Source organism: Bactrocera tryoni, chromosome 3, assembly GCF_016617805.1.
Source record: "Bactrocera tryoni isolate S06 chromosome 3, CSIRO_BtryS06_freeze2, whole genome shotgun sequence".
Taxonomy (NCBI): Eukaryota; Metazoa; Arthropoda; class Insecta; order Diptera; family Tephritidae; genus Bactrocera; species Bactrocera tryoni.
Genome location: NC_052501.1, coordinates 11,699,353 through 11,723,958, shown reverse-complemented (window position 1 = coordinate 11,723,958; position 24,606 = coordinate 11,699,353). Strand labels below are relative to the sequence as shown.

At 35.5% G+C, this 24,606-nt stretch overlaps 4 protein-coding genes across 5 annotated transcripts; 3 read left to right on the top strand and 1 right to left on the bottom strand.

The window, feature by feature from the left end:
- Positions 1-853: 853 nt before the first annotated feature.
- Positions 854-3,348, top strand: LOC120772976 (location of vulva defective 1-like). The gene is made up of 4 exons (XM_040101888.1): positions 854-986; positions 1,060-1,356; positions 1,587-2,512; positions 2,603-3,348. Exons 2-4 carry the CDS (start codon positions 1,064-1,066, stop codon positions 3,256-3,258), a joined length of 1,875 nt encoding a protein of 624 aa, XP_039957822.1. The 5' UTR covers positions 854-986; positions 1,060-1,063; the 3' UTR covers positions 3,259-3,348.
- Positions 3,349-4,017: 669 nt separating this feature from the next.
- LOC120772975 lies at positions 4,018-10,905 on the top strand. Its single transcript, XM_040101887.1, has 5 exons — positions 4,018-4,118; positions 4,187-4,414; positions 4,518-4,647; positions 8,351-10,320; positions 10,515-10,905. Exons 1-5 carry the CDS (start codon positions 4,018-4,020, stop codon positions 10,831-10,833), a joined length of 2,748 nt encoding a protein of 915 aa, XP_039957821.1. The 3' UTR covers positions 10,834-10,905.
- A 576-nt stretch (positions 10,906-11,481) lies between these two features.
- On the top strand, positions 11,482-12,349 carry LOC120772114 (histone H1.1, embryonic-like). The gene is made up of 2 exons (XM_040100525.1): positions 11,482-11,555; positions 11,629-12,349. The coding sequence occupies exons 1-2, from the start codon at positions 11,553-11,555 to the stop codon at positions 12,268-12,270; spliced, it is 645 nt and encodes a 214-aa protein (XP_039956459.1). The 5' UTR covers positions 11,482-11,552; the 3' UTR covers positions 12,271-12,349.
- Positions 12,350-13,623: 1,274 nt separating this feature from the next.
- Positions 13,624-18,360, bottom strand: LOC120772599 (kunitz-type serine protease inhibitor nigrescinin-1-like). Of its 2 annotated transcripts, XM_040101313.1 has the most exons (3): positions 18,307-18,360; positions 13,949-14,156; positions 13,707-13,888 (listed from the first exon to the last, which is right to left on the bottom strand). In XM_040101313.1, the coding sequence occupies exons 2-3, from the start codon at positions 14,022-14,024 to the stop codon at positions 13,707-13,709; spliced, it is 258 nt and encodes an 85-aa protein (XP_039957247.1). In that variant the 5' UTR covers positions 14,025-14,156; positions 18,307-18,360. The 2 variants fall into 2 exon arrangements, with proteins under 2 accessions (XP_039957248.1, XP_039957247.1); XM_040101314.1 differs by lacking the exon at positions 18,307-18,360 and having other exon boundaries at positions 13,624-13,888; positions 13,949-14,024.
- Between the last annotated feature and the right edge of the window lie 6,246 nt (positions 18,361-24,606).

Genomic DNA, 24,606 nt, shown 5'->3' with positions numbered 1-24,606 from the left:
CTTCTCACGCAAGGAAACAAAAAAGTCCGGAGGGGGCACAACTACGCTGTAGGGCGGCTGCGGAAGCGTTGAGATGCCGGTCTTGGTTAGGTAGCGGTTCACAAGAAAGGCGGTGAGAGCCTATTTCCTTAATGCCCTCATTAAAGTCTCAATTATTTGAGAATTATTTGAACTTAATTTCCATTAGATTTGTTATAGCATTACTAGTAAAAAAAAAAGACAATGGAAGATTTCAAATAAATTTGATGTGAAAACACTAAGTCTCAAATGGGAGGCTGAACCTGAAATGAGGTCGAAGTAGTTAGTCTGGAATTGTAAAATTTGAAGAAGATAAAACGACTTTCCAATGGACCAACCATCAGCTGTTTAAGAACTTTCGCGGCTCCTAACGTTCCAATCTCAGTAAATTTTACAGAAAAGGTGGAAAAATGTAAAGAACTTTATTAAACATAGAGAAGTGGTTTAATGGGACTAACTTGGGAACACAATAGATCTTGGATGCCTCAATTGATGCAATTTTCAATGGAATTAGGATAAATCTTATTAGAGAAGAACCCTTGGTTATAAGATATGCTAATTTCTCTGCATTGTCATGAAATTAATGGTCTTCCTGTTGGAAATTTTTAACGCGGTGATTTTGGAAAAATATAATTTTCTTCATTGCCTACTGGTTTACTGAGTGCCACTTATCAGCCAATTGCCAGCTTTAAATCAAGCAATAGTCATTTTGTTAGCACGCAGATAAGCAATTCATTATTAATTTTGCAACAAATAAATTAAATATGAAAAACTATTGGTACTTGCGATTAGAAATCGAATATGAAAAATCAGTTTGTAGGGAGTGGTTAAATGAATAACTGTGAACTAAAAATCACGGCAATCAAAACAAAAGGATATATCCGAATTCAAGTTTTTATAAAGGGTGTTAAAATAATCTTTAAAACGGATCTCTTCGTATAAATAACGAAATCGATAATAACAAGAAAGTAAGATTTTCGCTGAATTGTAATTTGTATAAAATTTTCAACTTGTCTTTTAATCTCTTTCTTTAATTCACAGCTTGATGAAAGTTTCCATTATGCCACTACTCATCGCTCTCTTATTCCTCTTGGTGCTGAGTAAAGGGAGCTATTCGGTTGAATCGTTTGAGTTGGTCGGGGCAGCTTCAGATGACGACGATGCAATTGCAGCACAAGGTCCAATGAGGGACGTAACCACTATCGCTAGCATTGACTACGGCATACCGATGAAGCAAGATGGAATTCATAATGGTGAAAGTAGGGGCGAAGAAAAGGAAGATGCGGTGGGTGTTGCTACGAAGTACTGGAAAGATGCTCAGGCAGCAACGGCGACCAGGTAAGCAAATACAGAATCACATAATTTAGCTATTCCAAAGAAACAAAATCGCTGACTCGAAACTGGTTTTAGACCAATAGCCTCATAGGGAAAGTTATTCACAACGATCCGAAAAATATTTCTCCAGTTCCGAGCATTCTCCGGATTTATTAACCAATAAATGTGACATCCAGATTACAGAGTTAACAAGATTATGTCCTCCAAATAATTGAACATTTTCTTTACTTTAGGAATTTCCAATGCACAGACCACAGCACGTGTAAGACATTAGTTTGTGTGGGTGGACCCATATATGATCTCCACTATGAATTCGATTACTTTTTGGATTGGTGCGGAAATAAATATTTTGACGTCATCATAGAGAATTGCACATTCAACCAAAATACTATTAGCAGATCCACATTCTCAGGGAGTTTCAAAATGTCCACTTTAACAATACGAAATTGCACACTCGACACGATCGTTGATAATGCCTTCAACTACCAAACTCTGAATAAATTGACGAATTTAACATTTGTTGGTGTGCAATTGAAAGCTTTGAACGCGCAAACGTTTCTTGGTTTGGGAACTGTGGAAAATTTCCAATTGTTCAATGTGCTCAAGCAGGAAACTCTGCCCTTCAGCGCTAGTAATTTCTTGCAACCAATGGCTGCGAGTCTCAACAATTTAGTGTTGCAACAAAGAGAGGAATCATGTTGTTCCAACATCATACATGATCCCACTGAGTGGTTGGGTGGTAACAGCACCACCGTCTTCAGTAAACTAACGTATGTCGATTTGAGCGGCACGAATTTTAACGACGCACTTAACGGTAATACATTCGCAAAACTAACAGCAGTGCAAGAACTTCGGATGACCAATTGCAGTTTGAGCACAATCGCCGAAAACGCATTCACTGGCATATTGTCGACACTAAAATCGCTCGATTTGCGATATAATCGTTTACAGACGCTGGACAGTGAACTCCTAGCCGCTGCTATTCCCATAGGAATTAACATGGAATTGGGGTGGAATATGTGGAGATGCGATTGTGACAATATGGAAATCATAGAGTACCTGAAGCAAATAAAAAATAATTCCGCGGCTGATACCGTATGTGCAACGCCAACAGAACTGCAGGGTACACAAATCCGTTTTGCGCAAGTAATATGTGATGGTAAGAAATTCGTATATTAGATGAGAATTAGTGAACAATTAGCTTTTACTAAAGTACTTACATTTTTTTTCACTTCATTGATTGTTTCAGGCAGAACTACGCTTACAACAATTATGACGACCTTAACGTCGATAGAAGCCACTACAACTATAGCAGTGGAAATGACAACAATAAAGGTCACAACCACAGATTATACGACTAGGGACCCGACAGAACCTATCAGTCAAGCAACTTCCACTTCTTCTACAAATACAATCACCACCTCACCCTTGCCCACATCAATAACTGATATAACACCAACTACTGAAGGTGGTAAGACTGAGGGTAACACAGACTCTACTACAACAATAAGCGCCGATTTAACCTTTCCGACTTCATCCTCTACCACAAATATAACGCCGACAACTACTGGTGATAGTAGTGAGGAAACCACAGAAACAACAGAGTGTAACTCAGAAACTCCATCAACTTCTTCTACGACTCCAAACAAGAACGCAACCTTGTCGACTTCATCCCCTACAACAAGTATAAAGTCGACCACTTCAGATTCCACTATCATTAACACAACAGAGTCTCACTCAGAAACTTCATCAACGTTTTCTACCACTGCAAACGACAACACGACCTTTCCGACCTTGTCGACTTCATCGTCGACCACTATTATAATGCCGACAACTTCAGATGATAGTGCTGAGGAAACAACTGTTTCTACTTCCTCGGGTGCAGTAAGTATTCATCGATGGTAACAACATAACTCATAACACTTGGCTTGAAGTTTCTCTTTTTAAACGTGTTTTCCCAAAACAGTATTTACCATACTTTTCTCCCTCATATTAGTCGACCTAATCTATTCTAAAAAAAGTGTCTACATACGTAAAATAACAATAAAAATATATGCATTATTCAAGTGTTTTTTTGTTTTTGTAATGAAAAATATTGGGGAGTAAAGAGTTCTGGTGGATCAGGTCAATCTAGAACCAGATCTGTCTATATTATATAATACAATTGGTTATACTAATGTTTAGTTACAGCACCGAAATATACTATAAAGCTATATATATGTATATGGAAATGGTCAGGAAACCGATAATACACTCTACATACTCAAAAATTCGTTGGAAGTTTTCACTTTCTGAAATACGTCGTACTTTAGGGCTTCTATGGTTACAGGATTCTACTTAAAATTCAGTTTTGATATAAATTCGAGGAAAAGCCTTTACTGTTTTGAACAGACATAATGAGGAACTATTATATACATCTGAGCGTACACAACATTAATCAAATGCAAATTTAATATATTCTTTATATGGTATCAGTTCGATATGAAGGAAAGATAACGAAGCACTGATAAAAAAACCAATAGACTATTAAATGCCGAAAGTAAATATTCATATAGACGGGTATATCAGCTCCAGTAAGATAATCAAATAATCGTGTGTACACAATATTTAATATCGCCGATTTTCTAGTGTTAGTTCAGTATTAAATAGCTACGCGACCGGGCAATGTCATCAGCTGAAAACAAAGATGCGCCTGTTAAACCTAAGCGCGCCACACAAGCCAGGAATGTGCATAAAAGTGGCAAAGAGGAGAAACCGAAAAAATGGTAGACATTGAGTATTGAATATATTTACGACTAACATACTCATAATTTGTCGAAATTTCTCATAACAGCTGCTGGAAAGCATACTTTCTGAGCGATATCTGCATACAGGTCACCGCCTGGTTGCTCCTCACCGCCGGCTTGTGCATTATAGCGTGCACCATTTATGTGGGGATTATGATGCGAAATAATCTCGATAGATATGAAGATTTCAATCAAACTCATGAATTTGATTACGTAACAGAGCACACTGACGCGTATGAGGAGACAACGACAGAGAATTTGAACAAAAGCGTCAGGTAGGCTTTAAGCAAATTTCTCTTACTTATACTTATACATAGCGAAATAAGGCTCTTGAACTTTTACATTAAAAAAGTGATCAATAAACTAATAAAAAAACAGTTATCCTAGGTCTATTGCTCTACAGATTTCGGATGTTGCGGAAGACAGAAACGGATGTAGAGAAATTAATTGCAGGATATCTTGTATGGACGCGCTTTATTTCTACGAAATGCTTTATGAGGCTACTATGGTAAGAATTAGTGATAAAATATATCCAAGTTAACAAATAATCATAACTTTTTAAACGTGAAAATGGTTAATTTTCAATGAACTCAAAGCTAAAAAGCTTGTAGCTTCGATCTATAATATCCTTCATAGGTATAGCTCTGATAACATAAAAGGATGTAAAACGATATTGGTTATGTTCGGTCAGTTTGTATGGCAGCTATATGTTATAGTGTCCGATCTGAACAATTTCTAGGGAGATTCTACATGGACTTTGCGCAATGATCCATTAATAATTTCGTTAAAGCATCTCATCAAATAAAGAATTTTTCTATACGTGGACTTGTATTTAGTACACTCAGTCCTTTTTTTACGCGACCTCTTTTTACGCTATTTCACTTTAACGCTGTTTTTTTTTCTGTTTTTTGCTTGGTCTTAAACTTGCAGCAGAATTGGAAAATTATTTTGTAGCAAATGATACTGATGCCGAACGTGCACGAATTTTTCAAAAAGAATTGAGTGTCTGCATGTTAAGATATAAAGAACTACATCGGAATTTATTGGGTCCAAAAAGAAGCATTCAAACAAAATTAACTGAATTTATGGTGCAAACTCAGTCGGAGACGCTAAGTCAATCAGAACATCATTCCACAGTTCTTACTATTGATTCTGATACAAATTCTAATGATATCAGTGCCGGCCATCAAAATAAGCGGATAAAAATAATTTAAACTACGGACAATGACTGTGATTAAACAGCATTCAACGGTTTTTTCAATAAATCTACCTATTTTCCATTTTCTTCTCTTTTATATATGGTTTTTGTTTTTTATTTTTTATTTTGTTATGAATGAATAAATCATAAGTCTGAAATTTGAAACTTATTGTATTGTTTTTGAATATTTTTTTGCGCGAATATTTTGTTATACGCGATATTTTATATATTCGGATCCAATTTGTCAGTTAATATTGGAAAAGTAACCATTTTAACGCGATTTGTTTTTACGCGATTAGTGGCAGAACCGAAAATCGCGTAAAAAAAGGACTGAGTGTAGTTCAGTTTGTATCGCAGCTATATGCTAAATTCATTCGATATCGTCTATTCTGCCAAATACATAACTTCTTGGATAGGAAAAGTCGTATGCCAAATTTCAGATCGATATACCAAAGACTGAGAGGCTTGTTCATTATATAAAAATTATGCAAATGTATGTAGTAATACTGGATTCAGTAGCCTTTATCGTCTACGTTTAGGCGCCAACACAACAACTGTTATATTGAAATTATTTATTATCGATAATACTACGTTGATTGTGGTGTCAATTCACGGTTTCGTTTAACGATAGATGTAGGATAATAGATAAGCCAGCAACACTCTTTTGTCAATGCAAAATAGGCAAAAGCTGCTTAATTGATTTTTTTTGAGATAATTGAAGGAACAGAAGGGAAATTTGTCAGTATTCATAATATGTGGGAGAGAAAAAATATTCGAACAAATGTACTAAAAATAAGAAATGGCAAGAGAGAAAAAGAGAATGTAGAACATATTATTTTTGGTGAAATATTTCCAAAGATCATCTCATCTCTCTTCATCTCTACATTCGGCGATTTTTCCATAAATGTATAGTAAGTCTTTATTTATTGTTAACCGAACATTTTATACTCTTGCAACTTACAGGAATCAAAGCTGACGAAAGTCCTTCAGCTGCATACGGTTTATTATCTAAGAAACATTTTCTCCGTATTTAAATAACATAACTGACAGATCGACCGATATTTTTGATGATTTGGTAGTTTTTAACAAAACCGTTATAGGGGGAGTCGGCGAGGTTTCCATCCAATTTCATCTATTTCCACACTGTCGGTAGGAGTTCTTCTAATATTTGTTCTAGGCGAATTTGGTTTTGGAAGCTTTGGTGGCTTAGCAGATATCTACAATAAACCTATTAAAAAGCGGGGACACAACCAGTTCTTTTTAAAAGATTTGTCCACAGGTGCCCCTTGCTACTGCAATCCTCTGTACCAAGTGTTTTATATCTTAATTCAGTGCTTAGTTAAGGCATTTTATAAGTTTTCTGTTAACGGCGTTTAGTGGGAGTGGCAGTGGTCGGAACTCGTCCTAACTTTTTTGCAAAGAGAAACGTGTACCAAGGTTCATTAAGATATCTTAATTTTTACTTAAGTTAGCGCCCACAGCAGACGGACAGGCGGACGAACAGACAGTCACTTAGGTTTCAACTTTTCTCGTCATCCTGAGCATTTATATATATATATGTATATAACCCTATATCTATGTCGATTAGTTTTTGGTGAGACTTACAACTGTTAGGTAAACAAAACTTTTATACTTTGTGACAACATTTTCCACAGTATAAAAACGAAATGCTGAAAACTGCAAAGTAGAACTGAAAACTTGTATGATAGAAGAATCATGATTTTAAATAAATGGTTTATCCCGAAAGTAATAGTATTGATTTTCATCCGCCGGGTCTGTACTTCGGGACGTACGCGCATCGACTGGATTCGATAGAGGGCGTTCCTAGCTAACTAACGAACGGCTGGTCAGTTGTCCCGCGCACCTGGAGAGTCAGGACAGACATTTTCGCGCTACGTGTTTCTGTCATAACTCAGAGAGGTACGCGATTAAATACTGCGTGAAACTCGGTAAATCTGCCACAGAGATCTTTGATATGATCAAACAGGCTTACCCAGATGTTGATTTAGCAATAAGTGGTGTGTTTCGGTAGTACAAGGCCCTTTTGGAGGACCGGGAGGAGGTCGCTGATGAAGCAAGTTCAAAGTGAAAACGATGTTAATGGTCTTTTTTGGCATCAAAGGCATCGTTCACCATGAATTTGTTCCTCCTAGACAAACCGTCAAAGCCAAGTTTTACATGGAAATCCTCAAGAGACTCAAACGTAGGGTAAATCGGGTACGACAAGACATCGCAGCCGATTGGAAGTTGCACAACCACAACCCCCCGGCTCACACCGCCTTTCTTGTGAACAGCTATCTTACCAAGGCCGGCATCACAACGATTCCGCAGCCGCCTTACAGCCCAGAAGTGGCCGCATCAAACTTTTTTTGTTTCCTTGCCTGAAAAGGCCGATGAAAAGCAAGCATTTTGAGACGACAAAAACAAGCAGGATGCACCTTGGCTCTCAAGGCTATTCCAGAGAATACCTCTCGTGATGCTTTCAATGCTTAGAAATCGCGTTGGCAGCGCTGCATCGACGCAGAAGGAGCCTATTTTAAAAGTTTTTAAAGAATTGTTTCGATTGGTTCAATCATTTTTTTTAGATTGACTCAGTCGTATTACTTTCCGGACAAACCCTGTATATGCTTGATATAAAGTGATTCACTTTAACTTTTCCAGCGAGTCTATAGTCCTGTCCCTTGTAGGTTTTACAGTAATCATAGTAAAATCCCTTTGTTTCCAACGCACTTCTTTTTATGGTGCTAAGAGGCTAATTATTAGCGATCACACTTTACTAGATCATATTAAAGAGCTTAAAAGTGTACATAACATAACCCAACTTTTTTAAAATTTTCAAAAAAACCAATTGGTGGTAGAAGTTACGAAAAAAATATTCTAATTTCGTTACGAATATATTTCATTACTTACATATGTATTTCAAATTATTTGAAGATTTTGATATTTTAGTGTTCAAAATATATAATCGCTGAACACAAATTACTGACCTAAAGCTTTCTTCACTCACTCAAAGGCTGCCACTTGTACCGTTTTCGACGCGTTACTAATCAGAGAGCAGAGTTTTGTTAATGGTGTTTTACAAAATTCCTGGATTGATTCCAACCAGTCCATCTATGAGCTGGTGGTGAGTGAGAGCAACATTACACGCATTAAAAGTGGCGCCTTCAATTCACCGCTCTTCGTGGACACATATCTCTTGACGTTAAGTGGCCTGCAATTGGCTAAAGTTGGTAGTGGTACCTTGCTAGGTTTGCGCTCGCTGCGTTACCTAATCATCGACACACCACTTACCGAGATAAATCGGGCTTTCTTCCAGCCAGTTCAATCGACACTGATGCACTTGCGCATGAATTGCGGTTTGACTATATTACCAGAGACTATATTCGGTGTGAGTATGTTGGAGAAATTGGAATATGCCGACCTAAGCAAAAATTTCTTTTACGGCCCACTAACACGACAAATGTTTCGGGCCACGCCCAATTTGCGCTATCTACACATGATTCAATCGAGAGTCACTGCTATCGAAGCGGATGCATTTGACGACCTGAGTGGTGTTCTGGAAGTGCTTGATCTATCGGAAAATTTAATCACCACTATTTCAGGCACTGCGCTAAAACCGTTATTGTTGGACTCGAAGCGCACGCTGATCAGTTTGGCACACAACAAGTGGGATTGTGTGTGTGAATTGCTGGAATTAGCTAAAATCTATCGGAAATACCGTAAGGCATTTTTAAGCAGCATTTTTTGTCAGTCTCCTGAACTTCAACATGGTAAGCCGTTGAATGAATTGATTTCTAAAGATGATAATTGTACGATAAATGAACAGAGCGAGCCTTACGAACCGCTGGTCACCACAATTCATAACAGGGTGCCTAGCATTCACACAAAAACAACTAAACCAAGTGCAACAACTAAAAGAACAATATTTACTACTACAATGCACCAAACAACACCTACAACGATTAGCACAACAACCACACATAAGCCCTCCACTTCTACTGTCATAAGCAACACCCTAAACAACACCACAACTGCAATGTCAAACGCGAGTAGCAATGGAGTATTGACACCAATAGATAGTGATGGCTCCAGCAGTCGTTCCAGTGCAGAGGATTTAAATACAATTCAATTGCGTTGCTTGCACATTTTGACTAGTGGAAACCAGAGTGAAGCGGTATCTACTTCGATGGTTGCCGAACGCTCGATAGCAGCTATTTCGTCGGAATCTAAAGCTGTGTCTGAACTTAACCAAACCAACATAAGCGAAGACATCGTAGCGAATTCCGTCAAGCTGGAGCAAAGCCCAACGGTACTGCTCACGCAGTATCCGAGCAAAACTACCTCGGTAGACGTCGGGATTACTAATATAACGAAATTGCGGAGCAAACGCGAATACCACAATCCATCAATGGCCTATTATAAATTTGAGGTCCCAACATATAATTTTAAGTTGACTTTGTTAGCGAATAATTCAGTGCAAGTGTTGATAAACGATTACACCGGTCAACCGAAAATCAATATGATATGGTTTAGTCGCCAGAATGAAGTGGCTAGTATTGAGAATGTCGATGAGGCAGCACAAAATATCGAGTATCATTGCGAGATGTATCAAGAACCATATTTATTGGTTAGCAAACTTAGTGAGAACACTACTTATACCTTCTGCATGTTAGAAATACCGCAAACAACGATTTCGCCATTCAATTGTCTGCCATTGTATGTGCCGAGTTTGATAATGGAACTAGATAATACTTGGATTACGCTGGATGATAAACAATTCACTTTGGGCATGTTGTCATTGATTTTTACACTCTCGGCATTGTTTGGTGGAATCACTGCCTATTTCGGCATCAAAACATATCCGGAACTGTTGGAGGGATCGAAGAATGTTTTGGTTGTAAAGCGTTCGGAACAAGAATCTGAATACTTGAAGAGTATGGGTTCCATTAAAAAGGAACCGCTCAGTAGGCGATCCACAACAAAGTAAGTATGATATATTTGCGCAATATTAACACTTTTGTAGTCAGAAAGAATAGACGGTAGATGGAAGACGCAACTTTAAGGATTATGATTTATTAAATCCCAAAAAAAAAAATAAAATAAAGCTATATACTTCTATATATTTCTATAATCTACTTCAAACGCAAATACTTTATCTGCAATATTATGGTTTGCAGGCATACACTAGCAGCTTCGGAAATGCCACCGTTGTCCTTGCCACCACCACCGCCATTCAGCGTATCGAATTATAATTTGGAGCGTTTATCGAGCATCAAATCGTCTTCCACATTATTTGAGAGTTCATTCTGTCCGCCGCCATTTTCCGTTATAGACGATCAATATGAGTTGCCCAAGCAATATAGTCGAAATGTCGAAGAGGAGCGTTGCGTGCCCAATCCATATGCCATGAGCCCGTGTTCGCCACCACCCTTACCAAAGCGGAATCCGAGCATTACCTCGTCCATTGCGACAAATCGTTTCTCCAAAATTAACTAGTTGCAGGGATTTCAGAAAAGATTTTTGAAATTATACAGTAACTTAAAATGGTTATAGCTTATATGATATAGAAACTAAACACTGTGAAAATTGGATTCAAGAAAATCAATTAAATTGTCATCTATATAAATATGTGTATGTATGTATCTCTAACAATTTCTAATAAAATCTAACTGTAACAAATATAATTCATACAATTTTTTCCCAAATATTTTATGTGAAGAAATTTCTGTAGGTTTCTTTCATTCCATATTAAACGTTTCGAAATTATTCCGAGCACCATCACATAAAAGACTATCATACCATATACGGGGTTTGTCTGGAAAGTAATAGAACTGAATCGATTTCAGTTCGCGCGATTTCCAAGCACCATTCGCCGGAATAGCCTTGAGAGCCGATGTGCATGCTGCTTGCCTTTCATGGTGTTAACAGACTCAAGCCTTAATATATATTGCCGAATGTGTCGAACGAAAGCGGAAATGAATATTGAGTCCTACGCAAACCCCTCGTTCCAAGATAAGATTTCATTATACAATCCTTTCAACTGTCTCAATTTTTACTGGAACAAAAAATTCTTTTCCATGAAACTTTAGTTTAAAAAAATATGTAAAACACATAAAAAGTGAATATTTTCAATATTTTTGAATACTTCAGAAAGATTTTTACTTATACAAAGACATTATTTTTCTACAAATTTTAATTAAGAAATTAGAAACGAAATGGTACGAAGCTTTACAAACAACCTTTAATATTTACCTTACTTATAAAAGCCACGAAATTATCTTTCTCAACCAGGCAACGGATAATTCAATCGACGTATTCTCTGACAGTTGGATTCAAATCGGTGCACTAATGCCGGGGACAAGCCACACTGAGCCGAAAATGAGCATACAGCCGATGCAAAGACCTTATCTCAAACGACGTTCGGTAGCATCGAAAACAATGGTAAAAACAGCTATTAAAACACTCACGCGTAATCCACGTGTTGGCGTCTCGTTTATGGCAATCAAAAAATTTATTGAAGAAAACTATTCCTTTACGCATACGAACAAGCGATTTTACTTCGTCAAGCGTTACATTAGGAATTCACTCGAGAAGGGTGAACTTATACGTACAAAGGGAGTTGGCGTGAGCGGTTCATTTCGTTTACCGTTCACAAAGCGCGTTCTTAAAAAGAAACGGAACAAAAAGAAGCCAAATATCAATAAACGAAAACGTAAAGTCAGGAAGGCAAATATCAATAAACGAAAACGTAGACTCAGAATCAGAAAAGCTATTCAAAGAAAAGTTAGAAAACAAATGAAAGAGATGAAATTGAATGATAGATCACGAGACGCACAATTGAGCGGCGAAAACGCCATTGATGCAACTGCTTGTAACACCGAGGACCCGAAGCAAGAAATGAGCAATGTTGTGAGAAAACTGAATGACGCTTGAAAAGCAACACATCGCTGAAGTGATTGTAGCCTCAAGACATAAAATCACGGCGGAAAAAAAAACTATATTTTTTATAAAAATAAACCACTTTTTCTACCGAATTCGAGTAAATTTTTTTCGAATCTAGTTTCAGAATAAGGCCTCTGGACTTAGATTTTTTTGGATGACAGCTATATGCTTGTAGATAATGATCTGATATCGGTCTTTTCGGCAAACATGTAGCTTCTTTGAAGGAAAGAACGTGAGCAAAATTTCTGGTCAATATCTCGAAAACTGGGACTAGTTCGCGTATATACAGACACACATGGATATGGCTAAATTGACTCAGTTCGTCACGCAATTTATTACGTTTTCTTGTTGTGTATATTTTCAGTTGAAACTTTGTAACCTTCCTGAAAGTTATCATACCTACCGATAGCATTGAACTCTCCTTCATATACTTTTAGCCACTATTTTCCTTTTTGGACAAATGTGGCTCTGTGGCGAATGTGTGCTGCAGAAAGGAATTCGTGTTTGCTGGGTTACGGACGATAAGAACAAGTGTCTTATGTATTTAGATATTTAAGTATGTATATACGTTGGTGTTTTGGTTGTTGGCACAGTCTGTCGCTTCAGCTATTTGCGGCTTTAGCTCGGCAATAATCTAAGAGAAACGCGCCTGTGAATATTCTATTTTTATTACATACTCGTACATATAAACACACATAAATCTGCTTCGAAATCGACTAGATTATTGCCCCAAGTGCTCATTCACTTAAATCTACATGAACATAAAAACTCTCATGCTAAGATACATACCATGTATTCGGTATGTATACTTATACAATATGTAGTACAGAATATATGTATACATTCATAGAATTTATTTGTTTTATGTATTAATGAGTCGCGTGAATTTCATCGCGTGCCACAAGTACAAATGCATATGCTTGCTTTTACTTATTTGAGGCGTCTTTGTACCTCATATAGCACATAAGTGAGGTAAGACTTCCGCTGAACAACTGAAAAGTATTTTCAAGTTTGACAGAAAATTGTTGAAAAGTGTTTTTGTTCCTGGCACTATGTTTACATATATGTATGTCTGAGATGTTGGAATAAATTTATTTGAAAATAATTATATAAATTTTACTGGTTTATTTCGTTTCTGTTGTGAGTCTTCATCTTATTCCATAAAGTGAGTGTCTTGACACCTCATAAATGCGGACGTCATAAAAATCGATTTCACTTTTCCAAAACACACTTAGAAGGTTCAGTTGGATTACCGCTGCTATTTCTACAAAGCATGTTTTTGACACATATACTTAACCTGCTTCCACCTTTTTAACTTAGTTGAACCTACCAAAAATATTAAGCTATTATCCAAATTTAATTATATTCCATAGTTGTGCTTTTTACATTTCAAAGTTTTGTTGAGAAGTAATCATAATAAACACTTTTTAATTAACATTTACACATTCGTTTACACAATCTTCGCGTAAATCATATGTGTGACCACCGATGACTTGACAACCACTCTCTTGCCACTCCTCACACGCATTTTGATCGGCATTGTAGTAGAAACCACTGATGAGCATATCGCAAAGACCCTGACCTTGTGGATGGGGTTGTAAGCAGTGTGCTGAATATATGATAATATAATAACAGTAAAGGTTTTTATAATATTACCAAAAAAACCAACCTGGTCTTTCGGCCGCACTGCAACTGCTGAAAGCGCAAATAATCATTATTATTAATAAGATGACTTTTGTCATCATTTCTGGTTATTTAATGATAAGTTTTTATATAAGTGACTAGTTTTCAGTTTTAAAATTTTCCAGCATTAATGCTACTATTCCGACCACCTGTAGCGCTTATTTTCAACTGAGGCGAGTTTAATCGCTAATCAACTGTGAAAGCGAAAATAATTAAAAGATATTTGATATTTGTTTATAAAAATTATCAACTGTTGGCGAGGCTTTTGATAACACAATAATACAGCAATGATAAAACAACAGGCACACATGTGGTTATGCATTCCGGTTAATAAAACAGGTCTGTTTTCATACAGCGCATCATATCTTTTTCATAACAGAGCAAATAAACATATGGGTACAAGTGAGGTCAGACTGAATGAAATGTATCGAACATGAGGTGCTTTTGGAGGTGGATTACAGCATAATTGATATATGGATATTTGGGTGATATATGTATGGATTTTGGTTTGGCACCCTTTTTATCAAAGCAAACATTTGGTTTTATGAAAATAAATCTTTTCCAGACCGATTTGGGAGATGAAATAAACCATTCTTCGATATGTTCATTTCTTTATGTAAGTACATATTATAATAACATAGTTCTATTATATCATGATAGGTAACTAAAAATGATTTTTGTATCGATTTCACTTTCTAGAATCGAAACCAATTTTCGAAAATAAGTGATAGATTAAGGTCTATTAGTCCTTTAATTTAATATAAAAAAATAACTTCACTCGGCTAGATCTGCGGTTAAACGCCGGAAAGAGATTCAAGATAGAGCTTTATGATATTGGCCGAAATCATCTGTGATTTTAAAATCATTGAGAGAACAACGGAAACATGTGAATAGAAACACTAATAAAAACTTTTCTTTCTGGAAACACTTCGAAGATGTGGAAACCCGAGTTTTACAGGGTGGTTTTGTCCTTAAAAATTATATTTTGGTGGTTTTGCCAGCATTCAAAATAATATGCAACAAATAAGATAAAGTAATTACAGAATATATTTTCACTCACATCATTATAAGCTCCAGATTGCAAGCAGCAAAGATATCAAAAGTGAGCTTAACTTTCTAAAGGAAGTATGCGACTCTGAAGCTGAACTTCCCAAGAGCAGAACACTACCTTCTTAATTTCTTTTTAAAATGTATAAAAAATTTTATATATTTTATTTTTATTTACTTTAAACTTACGCTCTTTGATTTACGACTAGTTTTAAGTAAATTTATTTCACTGCATGCTTTTAGTGACTTTGTTTCATAGAATTTCGCAAATTCTGTCAACATTTTGATTAATCGCCGCAGAGTGTTTGCCAATTCGAATACATAACGGTAAAGTGGTCAAATGTTTGTTTTCAAAATGGCGATGCGCTAGCACAAATGAGACAATCCAGCGAAATAGTATTATGATAAGTAAATTTAAAACACACAAATAAAAAAATAAATAAAAATTAAGACACTTAAATGAGAGCACAATATATTGACGTATGAAAATGCTTAAACGTTTAGAATAACAAATTGGCATGTCAGCACGTTTTGCCAAGAATTCTACCAGCATAGAGACACTGTGATATTCTGACTTGTGTCCACATTAGTTTAAAAGTAGTTCGGGAAGTAGTTACCGGAGAGGAAGAACTAGTTATACACTGAACAGGGTATATTAAACCTGTCCCGAAGTTTGTGAACCAAATGTAAATCTCGGAAATCTTATGAAATATGCATATAAATGATCAACGTGACAAGTTGAATTAATTTAGCCATGTTCGTTTGTGGGTATATACAGGAACTAGTTCCTCAGTAATTGATATATTGATCTAAAAATTTGCACACATTTCTTCTCCTAAAGAAGCTGCTCACTTATTGGAACCACTATAGAAGCTGGCATACAAACTAAATGATCTAAATCAGGTGCTTGTATGAGAACTAATTCCTTGTGACGAGATATTTGGCATGGATTATTGTCCAAGGCAACAGTGCAATCTTCGAAGTAATTGTTCTGTTCGAGTCACTATAGCTTAAAAACAGACCAATCACAGTTCTAAAAGGTATTTTAGCTTCGGTTCAATCGAAGTTAACGTTTTTTCTGTGATAGTCCACTCTTGAAACCAGTTGGTATAGAGTATTATAGTTTTTTTCACCTAACGGTTGTACGTATCACCTAAAACTGATCGAGATATATAAAGGGTTATATGTATATTATGATCAGGAAGACGAGAAAAGTTGAAATCCGGTTGGCTGTCTGTCTGTCTGTCCATCCGTGCTGTAACTTGAGTAAAAATTGAGATATGTATATCGATGAAACTTGGTATGTGGGTTCCTTAGTAAAAATTAAAGTTCATAAATGGGCGTAATCGGATCACTGCCATGCCCATAAATCGCCATTAACCGAAAGTATATAAAGTGCCTTAACTAAGCACTAAATTAAGATATAAAGCTGTAATTTGGTGCCGAGGATCATTTTTGAAAAAGTGGACGTGGCCCCGCCCTCTAATAAGTTTAAAGCACATAACTCCTAAACCATTTAAGCCACAGCTGAATACAAATCTTATAAAAACTTCTACCGAATTTGAGTAAACGGGTGAAAACGGAAGATAACTCCGCTCACTCCCCATATACATAATGGTACTGTAAAAACTAGTAAAAGCGCGATAAGTCAATAACTGAATACGCGAGAGACATTAAATTTTATCACCGAGATGGTATGAGAGGACTTTATGCGAGTCGGTCTTCTTATGTAACTTTGTGAAAATGGACTAAATCGGACAACAACCACGCCTACATCCCATAAGCCACAATTTTAAATTCCACTCGATTCGTTCACTTTCTGGTACAGAAATCAAGAAGCAATTGATATAATGGGATTACACTGTGCACTAATAATGCCTTTAGTGTATGCCACTTTAGGGCAGAAAATTGCGCAAATCCAACCAAAACTGTTCAAGACCCTAGGTACCGAATATGTGGACCCCAGTCCCGATAGTTTACTTTTGATCGAAAATATCAGTCAAATTGTGATATATATAACTTAAATTAAGGAATAATCATTCTCTTATAATGGTTTGTCTGTATATCAAAAATGGTTTGACTAATACTTCCCTTAGCCCCCATATACTTAATATAAAAATTTTCGAACTTCGCGGTGACTTTGTACCGCATATATCGGCCAATATGTGAGTTATCCCAATGAGAATAAAAGAGCGTGTTTTATTCATAACAGTGTATCTTTATGCCTAAAATAGATAAATTTGAGCAGAAACTTAGCCTAGCCCCTATATAACTAATATCTGGATTTTCGAACATCCGGCTGCCTCTGCTCTATATGATTGGTCTTACACCTCAAAATATTTCTTGGCTTTGACTTTTGCGAGTTGCAAGAGTATAAAATGTGTTTTAAATACCTTTTTTTTGACATGAACTTTCTAATTCTAAGAACTGGGTCGATTTCTTCAGTAAATTTGTTCCAAGTTTTGAAATATGGGAAATCTACCGATTTGGGGTAACCTTATACATAACTGTTTCGAGTTATGGAGGTTTTTAATAAATATTTTTATGGGTTTTCAGAAGTGTCTTGATGAGTCGAGATTATCCTCTCAAAGATTTCCATAAACGCTTATGAAAAAAATCGTGAGAGGGATTTTATTATTATTATAATTTTTTTCATCTTTTCATTAAATTATTAATGACTTTTTTGCATTAGAAAATTTAAAACTTTGTTAACATTGCATCGTCTCTATAACTTTGCTATTGATTTGTTTGTTTGATAAAAAAAAGAAAAAATTATCTACATATATATAATATATACAATAATGGCAATTTAAAATTAAAACATTTGATAATGTTGACTCTTTACTGGACAGGCCATACTGAGGTTCTCTCGAACCCTCTTACTACGTGGTTACTAAACTCAAACGCTGCGCACCTGACACTACATACATCTCTAGCCGTAGCGCTTTTCACTTGTGTCTATGCTTGTATAAATTTCACTGACATAAATTAATATTTACGAAAATTGTTTAAATATTTTAAGTTTGATTTCAATGTCAGCACTTGACGAATTTACCAAAGTGCAGAATTCTCTTTCATGCTATGTCTATGTATATGATTTTTTTCGTTTTTGCAAATATAGTCGATTGCCTACACAAATTTCTAGTAGCTTTCGCTTCATACTTTCGGCAGTAAGGCAAACAGACACATACACACACAACATTATGCGACTACATAGAAATTTTAAATATTGCTCCAACACCAGAATAACTAATTAATAGATACCACTAAAACCACAAAAATTATTTTGAAAATTACATAAAGGTTAGCCATTGTTTTGTATATGAAAGAAATTTTCGAATTTGCAAAATTCAAAATTAAATTTGCACTTGACCAATGGCAGAGGCAGAGCTCGTTAACGAATGCCCAGTAACCCAGAGACCCAGAAATGCATAAAACCGAGGAGTCAATATATTGCAAAAACCCATGCACATGCCAAAGCATTTATTGTTTCAGTTCGTTGGTCTGGCTAATTTTAAAACAAAAGTAGTTGTATGTTGGTATGTATGTATGCTTGATCTGCTGTGTACATTGCACTTTTGGCAGCAGAAGCCCTCTAACTTGCAACGCAGTCTTATCTGCGCTATGCTCAGACGATCTAGTAGTTTATATATTATGTACTTATTTACTAGTCTATGTACATGACAGTTGTTTCTTGTTTTCTAGCTGTTGTTCAGAGTTTGTAGTCTTTTTCAAAATACCTTCATATTGTTTAAGACATTTCTTGCCTTTTCCTATTGTTTTGTTAGACGCGTTCTTGGCAATGCCTACGAGTGAAAATAAAACTGATAATAAGATGAAGAGGAAGAGAAATCACACACACATTAGAAATTTTTCGTTTGTTTCTACTAAACTTTGTTAAGGGAACTTTCAAGACTCTAAATTATTGGTCGAACGTACAATGATTGACGGACAGTTCTCTCGTTATTAAAAAAGCAGATTAGTTTGCAGTAGCGCTATTTCTTCATAGAAAATATAAATTTTTGAGTATATTTTTCTTCATTCCACGATTTGAACTATTTCTAACATGTTTGATACCATCAAGAAATATAACATAAAAGTTCGAGGCTTTGGCGTTCGCTTTCAATATGAATTAAAAAGATTTACCCTTTCTCATTTAATTCACCTTCTGATACAATATTTTGGGTCCTCGCCGGCATTACAATTCGCATTTCCCATAACTCATCTAGCACCAAAAACCTAAAATCTTTCGGATTGTAAGATAAGGGGTCTTCTACTTGTACTTTTCATTCATTCGGGTTTCTTTTCTCTTTTCCCGTGCTCGTACAGTTCGTGTAATTGTTTGCCGACAATCGTCACCCACTAAATTAACCATAAGCATTTTCGAGTGTGTGGGTGCTAAAATATATTTAAATGTTTTCATCTTTCAGATGACGGAAATGTGCAATAAATAAACGCTTGTCAAGCGCTTACAACAAAAATGCTTCGCCACAGATTTTCCCACAGCTAATGGAGCTATGGTAATACTTTAGCATAAATTAAGATACATATAAATTTAAATATTATTGTGAAATGACAAAGCCCATAAGAACTACTAACATCAATAATAATCGCATTTGTGTGTTAGTTAGGATTAAAGGGATGTAAGTTGTCATGTGGAGCTTTTAGAATTATTACTGCATCAGCCACAAGTGATATTTATGTATGTAAAGCTTGCATGTATCAATTAGTTGCAAACTTTGGCACAAATTAACTCAATTCAACTATTAGAGGACTAGTTTAGGATTTTCCAAAAAAAAACTGTTATACAGTTTGCGTTAAATACCCTTAGACTTTCAAACAAACAGAATAGGGATGTAAACGAATTTTCGCTGCAGTGTCAAAGCGGTCGGGCCAGTCAACTCCACCACGGTAAACGTTATTGATGTCTTAATCGAAATTGTATTTTTCATTAAAATTTTGACCGTAACTTCACTTTAATTAAATTTTTTGTTATTATTGTCATTTTTTGGAAAAAATATACTACCAACTTTGTCGGTCACAATTCACAAAGTCTTAAGGAAACTAAGAATTCACTTTTCATTTTTTTCCATATAGCACGAGTTCGCAGAATTAGCGTCAGCCGTTGCGGTAATCTTGAGAAAGTTTATTCCAAAGAATGACTGAGTAGGAACGTTTAGTACAAAAAAAAAACAAAACAAATTTGAAACAATACATTTCTGTGTTGTTTAAATCTGAAGTAGAGACGTTCTATTCCAGTTTTATAAGAGCCAGAATAAATGATCAAAGTTAGGTGTTTTTAGTCTGTAGTATTAAATATTTTTATTTCTTCTTTCACAGTCAATGCTTAATTTCTATAAAATTTGTTTATGATATATGGCAACGTTATTGGCAACAAATGTCATCATTTTACAAAAGTCATCCATAAAAATATGTTCGAAATATTTAAATTATAACAGACAATACAAAAATTTGCTAAGAAAGTTACATATATCGAAAATGGATGAAAACAACCAAAGGACCCCGAATTTCACCGCTAGCGAATCGAAGCATCTATTGGAACTGATGGAAATCCCAATCAGATTCCATATTTTTTCACAAAAAAATAATTTCATATTTCTTATTATTTTTCTTTTGACAAATAACTCAAAATTCAAAACAAAACCCAGCTGTTACTTAAGCACTGCTTAAGTCTCCCAGTAAAGCATTATTTTCCTGTTTTAACTTAAGCACAACTTAAGTATGGACTGTGAAACCGGACATTAAAGTTAATTATTGAAATCAACTAAGATTATGACAGCGCAGTTTTTACTCGTTTGTTTTCTTCAAAATTAAGGATTGTCTGCCTATATACCACTCCTATTAGCGGCTCATGACTTCATTAGCTATAGTATCAATTTTTTCTGCATTAGACTTGTCTGGGTGCATGGTGACAGCGGAATCGCCGGAAATTGCAAAACTCATGGGCTCGCAACAGATAGCACCCTCATCTCACTTTCGTAAGATTTTGAGCGAGTCGCCAGACTGTTGTCTCAATCTCTTACTGGGGATATATGGAAATTACGTGAGATGCAGTGGTTCTAGGCAACAACCAGAACTTGTGCGACTGTGAGATTTTTTTGGCTCAGAATGAACCGATAGCGATCATCTGTACTACATACACTTGGCAAAGTCAATCTCGCTCAATTCTACTTCAAACAGACTGTCAGTCCGTGATTAAAATATCTCGGTAGACAGGCCTTCGACGAACCTGGCGAAAAGGATGGAAATGATAATCAAACGCTTAAGCTTCATTTAATAAAAAAAAAATTCGGGGAAGTTGAAAAAAAGTTACAGCTGTTCAAATATGAATGAAAATAAGGAGGAAATTCGCTAAATTTTGAAATTTTTATATAAAAAAGAGAAGAATGCCGCGCAAGCCACCAATGAAGTTTATGAAGTTTACGGAGACGATGCTGTATCAGTTCGTGTAGGACAATAATTGTTCGCTCGTTTCCGTTCTAGAGGAGGAGGAGATTAAAATAGGAGATGAAAAGTGGATCAAATACAACAATAATGTGCGAAAAAGATCATGGTCGAAGCGTGGTGAAGCTCAACAAATGGTCGCAGAGCCAGGATTGACGCCTCGAAAGGTTATGCCGAGTGTTTGGTGGGATTGATTGTACATTTTACTACATACATATCAACAACTGATGAGATAGAAGCAAGCAATCGAAAAAACGGCCAGAACTGTTCAATAGAAAGGGCCTCGTCTTTCATGAGGACAACGCTAGACCACACACATCTTTGTTGATTCGGCAAAAACTGGGAGAGCTTGGCTTAGAAGTTATGATACATCCACCATATAGCCCTGACCTTGCACCATCGGACTACTATTTGTTTCGGTCAATGCAAAACTCCGTTAATGGAGTAAAGTTGGCTTCAAAAGAAATCTGTGAAAATGACTTGTCGCAGTTTTTCGCCTAGAAACCAAAATAATGTCTCTAACAGAAAAATTGCAAAAAGTGGTCGACCAAAATGGTACATATTTAGTTCATTATAAATATAAAAAAATTAGTTGAAGTTTGATTAGAAATGCGAAAAGACTTTTTCGACTACCCAATATAAACTGGAAACACAAATGTTATAGCAAATAAAAATAATTAACATTGAAAAGAAAGTTACCAAAGTTTGTGTTCAAAGTGATTACTTTCGATCAGCATAACCGTTTATGAGCATTGATTTGTGGAATAACGAAAGATATACAGTACCTGTCCAATAAATTACGAACGAACCAAAAAAATTCTCCGGAGTTCTAACTTTAATCGCTAATAAAAACATAAATATTTGACGTATTTAAAAAAAAAAAAATATTTTTTATATGCTATATACATTAAACTTAAATTATCATATTTTTGTATTGAATCATATTCAATATTATTAAACTATATTAAAAATATTACATTTTTGTTTTTGTTCGTAATTTATTGGACAAGTACTGTATATGTAGATGAAGTATATATGTATGTAACGTTGAAAATAAAACTCACTAGCAATCTGCATGGAAGAGCTCAGAAGAGTCAGAAACAAAATACAGCATCGCTGGAAGTTCGCTATTGGTTACCAAAATTAGAGATAAGAAGAAGCATCGATTTGGTACATTTAAACGAGGAAGATTTTTCTGACGCAATATCATGAATACGCGAAAAAATTAAAATATTTTCATAAATGAATATATTTGATGATAAAAAAAGAAAAGTTACCTTACTTATTGAACACTAGTTACAGTTCAGAACCAAACCCAGACTTAATTTATGATTAAAGCATATTTTCGATTTTATTTACTAATCTTTTTAGAACAGTTGTATCCCACTGAAATTATCCCATAACAAATTTTCTACTTATCGGCCTATTTAAATAAGGTATAATACCTATAATACATAAGATACATATTTCAGATTATGCCTGTTTTCATTTTACGTAGTAAATCCAAGGAAACGTAGGACTGCTTAGTACTTGGACAATTTTTAAAAATTTCGTAGATATGAGTATTAAGATTTATAATTATATTTTTCAGCATCTAAGTACTAGTACTTACCTTATACATATATACACACGTACATATATATGTATATATGCTTTTACTCGTGTACGATCGGTTTACTTTCCTCCATAAACATGCAAATAAATATGTATATTTAGGTACACAGTCAAGTACCAATAATGATTTATATTATACATACATACATACATACATGCCATATATATGTTTCTTTCATACTAATTTTGAGGTTTCTAGCTTCCGTTAAATATTTTTATTGCTGTTGTAAACACTTTGAGCTGATTTGTTTTTTTCTCGAAATATTTATACCGCCAAATTATTAGTGTTGTTACTGTTGTTATTGTCGGAGCTTAGCCAAGATGAACGATATTTTAATGAGATTTATAGTAGATTTCCAAAAGAAAACATTTCAAATGTCAGACGCGGCAATCCGATCAGCGGCGGGCAGTGCCATCGGCCACCAGCCGGCAGGCCAGCAGGCAACCTGGCAGTATGGCAAAAAACTATGCACACACACATGAACTTATATATGTACATAAAGAGACGAAGGGGGCATTAGTGACTGTCGGTCTAAACATGAATTTAGTGGGTGAAATTGTTGTTGTCGGCTTTTCTTAAACAAATATGTGTATGCCTGTATTTGTGTGCGCCTAACTGTGCTTTGACGTGGACAATTGTCTCAATGCCTCCATCGTCCAGTTCAGTTTTGTCACTGAGTCAAAACGGGAAGAATTGAAATTCATTCACGCCAAACACCGAGTGTCCATCACACGCGCCATTGCTCCTATCGCTGACTCAAGTGAAAGACAAATCCCACGTCGCTTCAGAAGATTCATTGCGATTTATACTAAACAAATACTATTTCCCGTTTGTATAAACGAGGGCGTTGCCGCATTTCATTCCTTGCATTTACGCGTTTTTCGTTTCCAGTTTACGTGTGCGTGTGTGTGTTCATTGCATTTGATCGCTAATTAGTGCCTGACAAGTGCATTTCAAGTGTAACGCTTCATTTCTTTTACAGAAGAGGAAGAAGAAAAACATAACCAACACAATGGGCAACTCAACAATGGTAAAGATAATAGAAGAATAAGCATACATACCTACTTATGTATAAAGTTATATAATATTTTAGAAATTTAATAAATGATCTTCGAAAAGAAATTTGTAACGACAAAATATTTCTTTAGTTTTGCGCTGTTTTCAAAAGAGAATTTGCTCATTATTATTTCTTTAGTAGAAAGTAATTTATTTTAGACTTCCGTGTTCATAGAAGAACATAAATTCCTTAAAAAGTTAATTTTTAGCCAAAAAATCATTTAGTCAATATCATATGAATTCAATTACACCAGTTAACAGTTACTTAATGATAAAACTTCAAGCAGCTCCTCAGCAGTAACGATATTTTCTACATAACAGAGGACAATATTTAATTAAAGGTCCGCAAAGGATCTGAACGCAGCTCAAAATATATTATTTATTCAGATCAAGAAATTTACTCATTTTGTTAGAAGTGTATGTGCGAGTATGCGACTAATTGATATAAGTTATAAATTAAG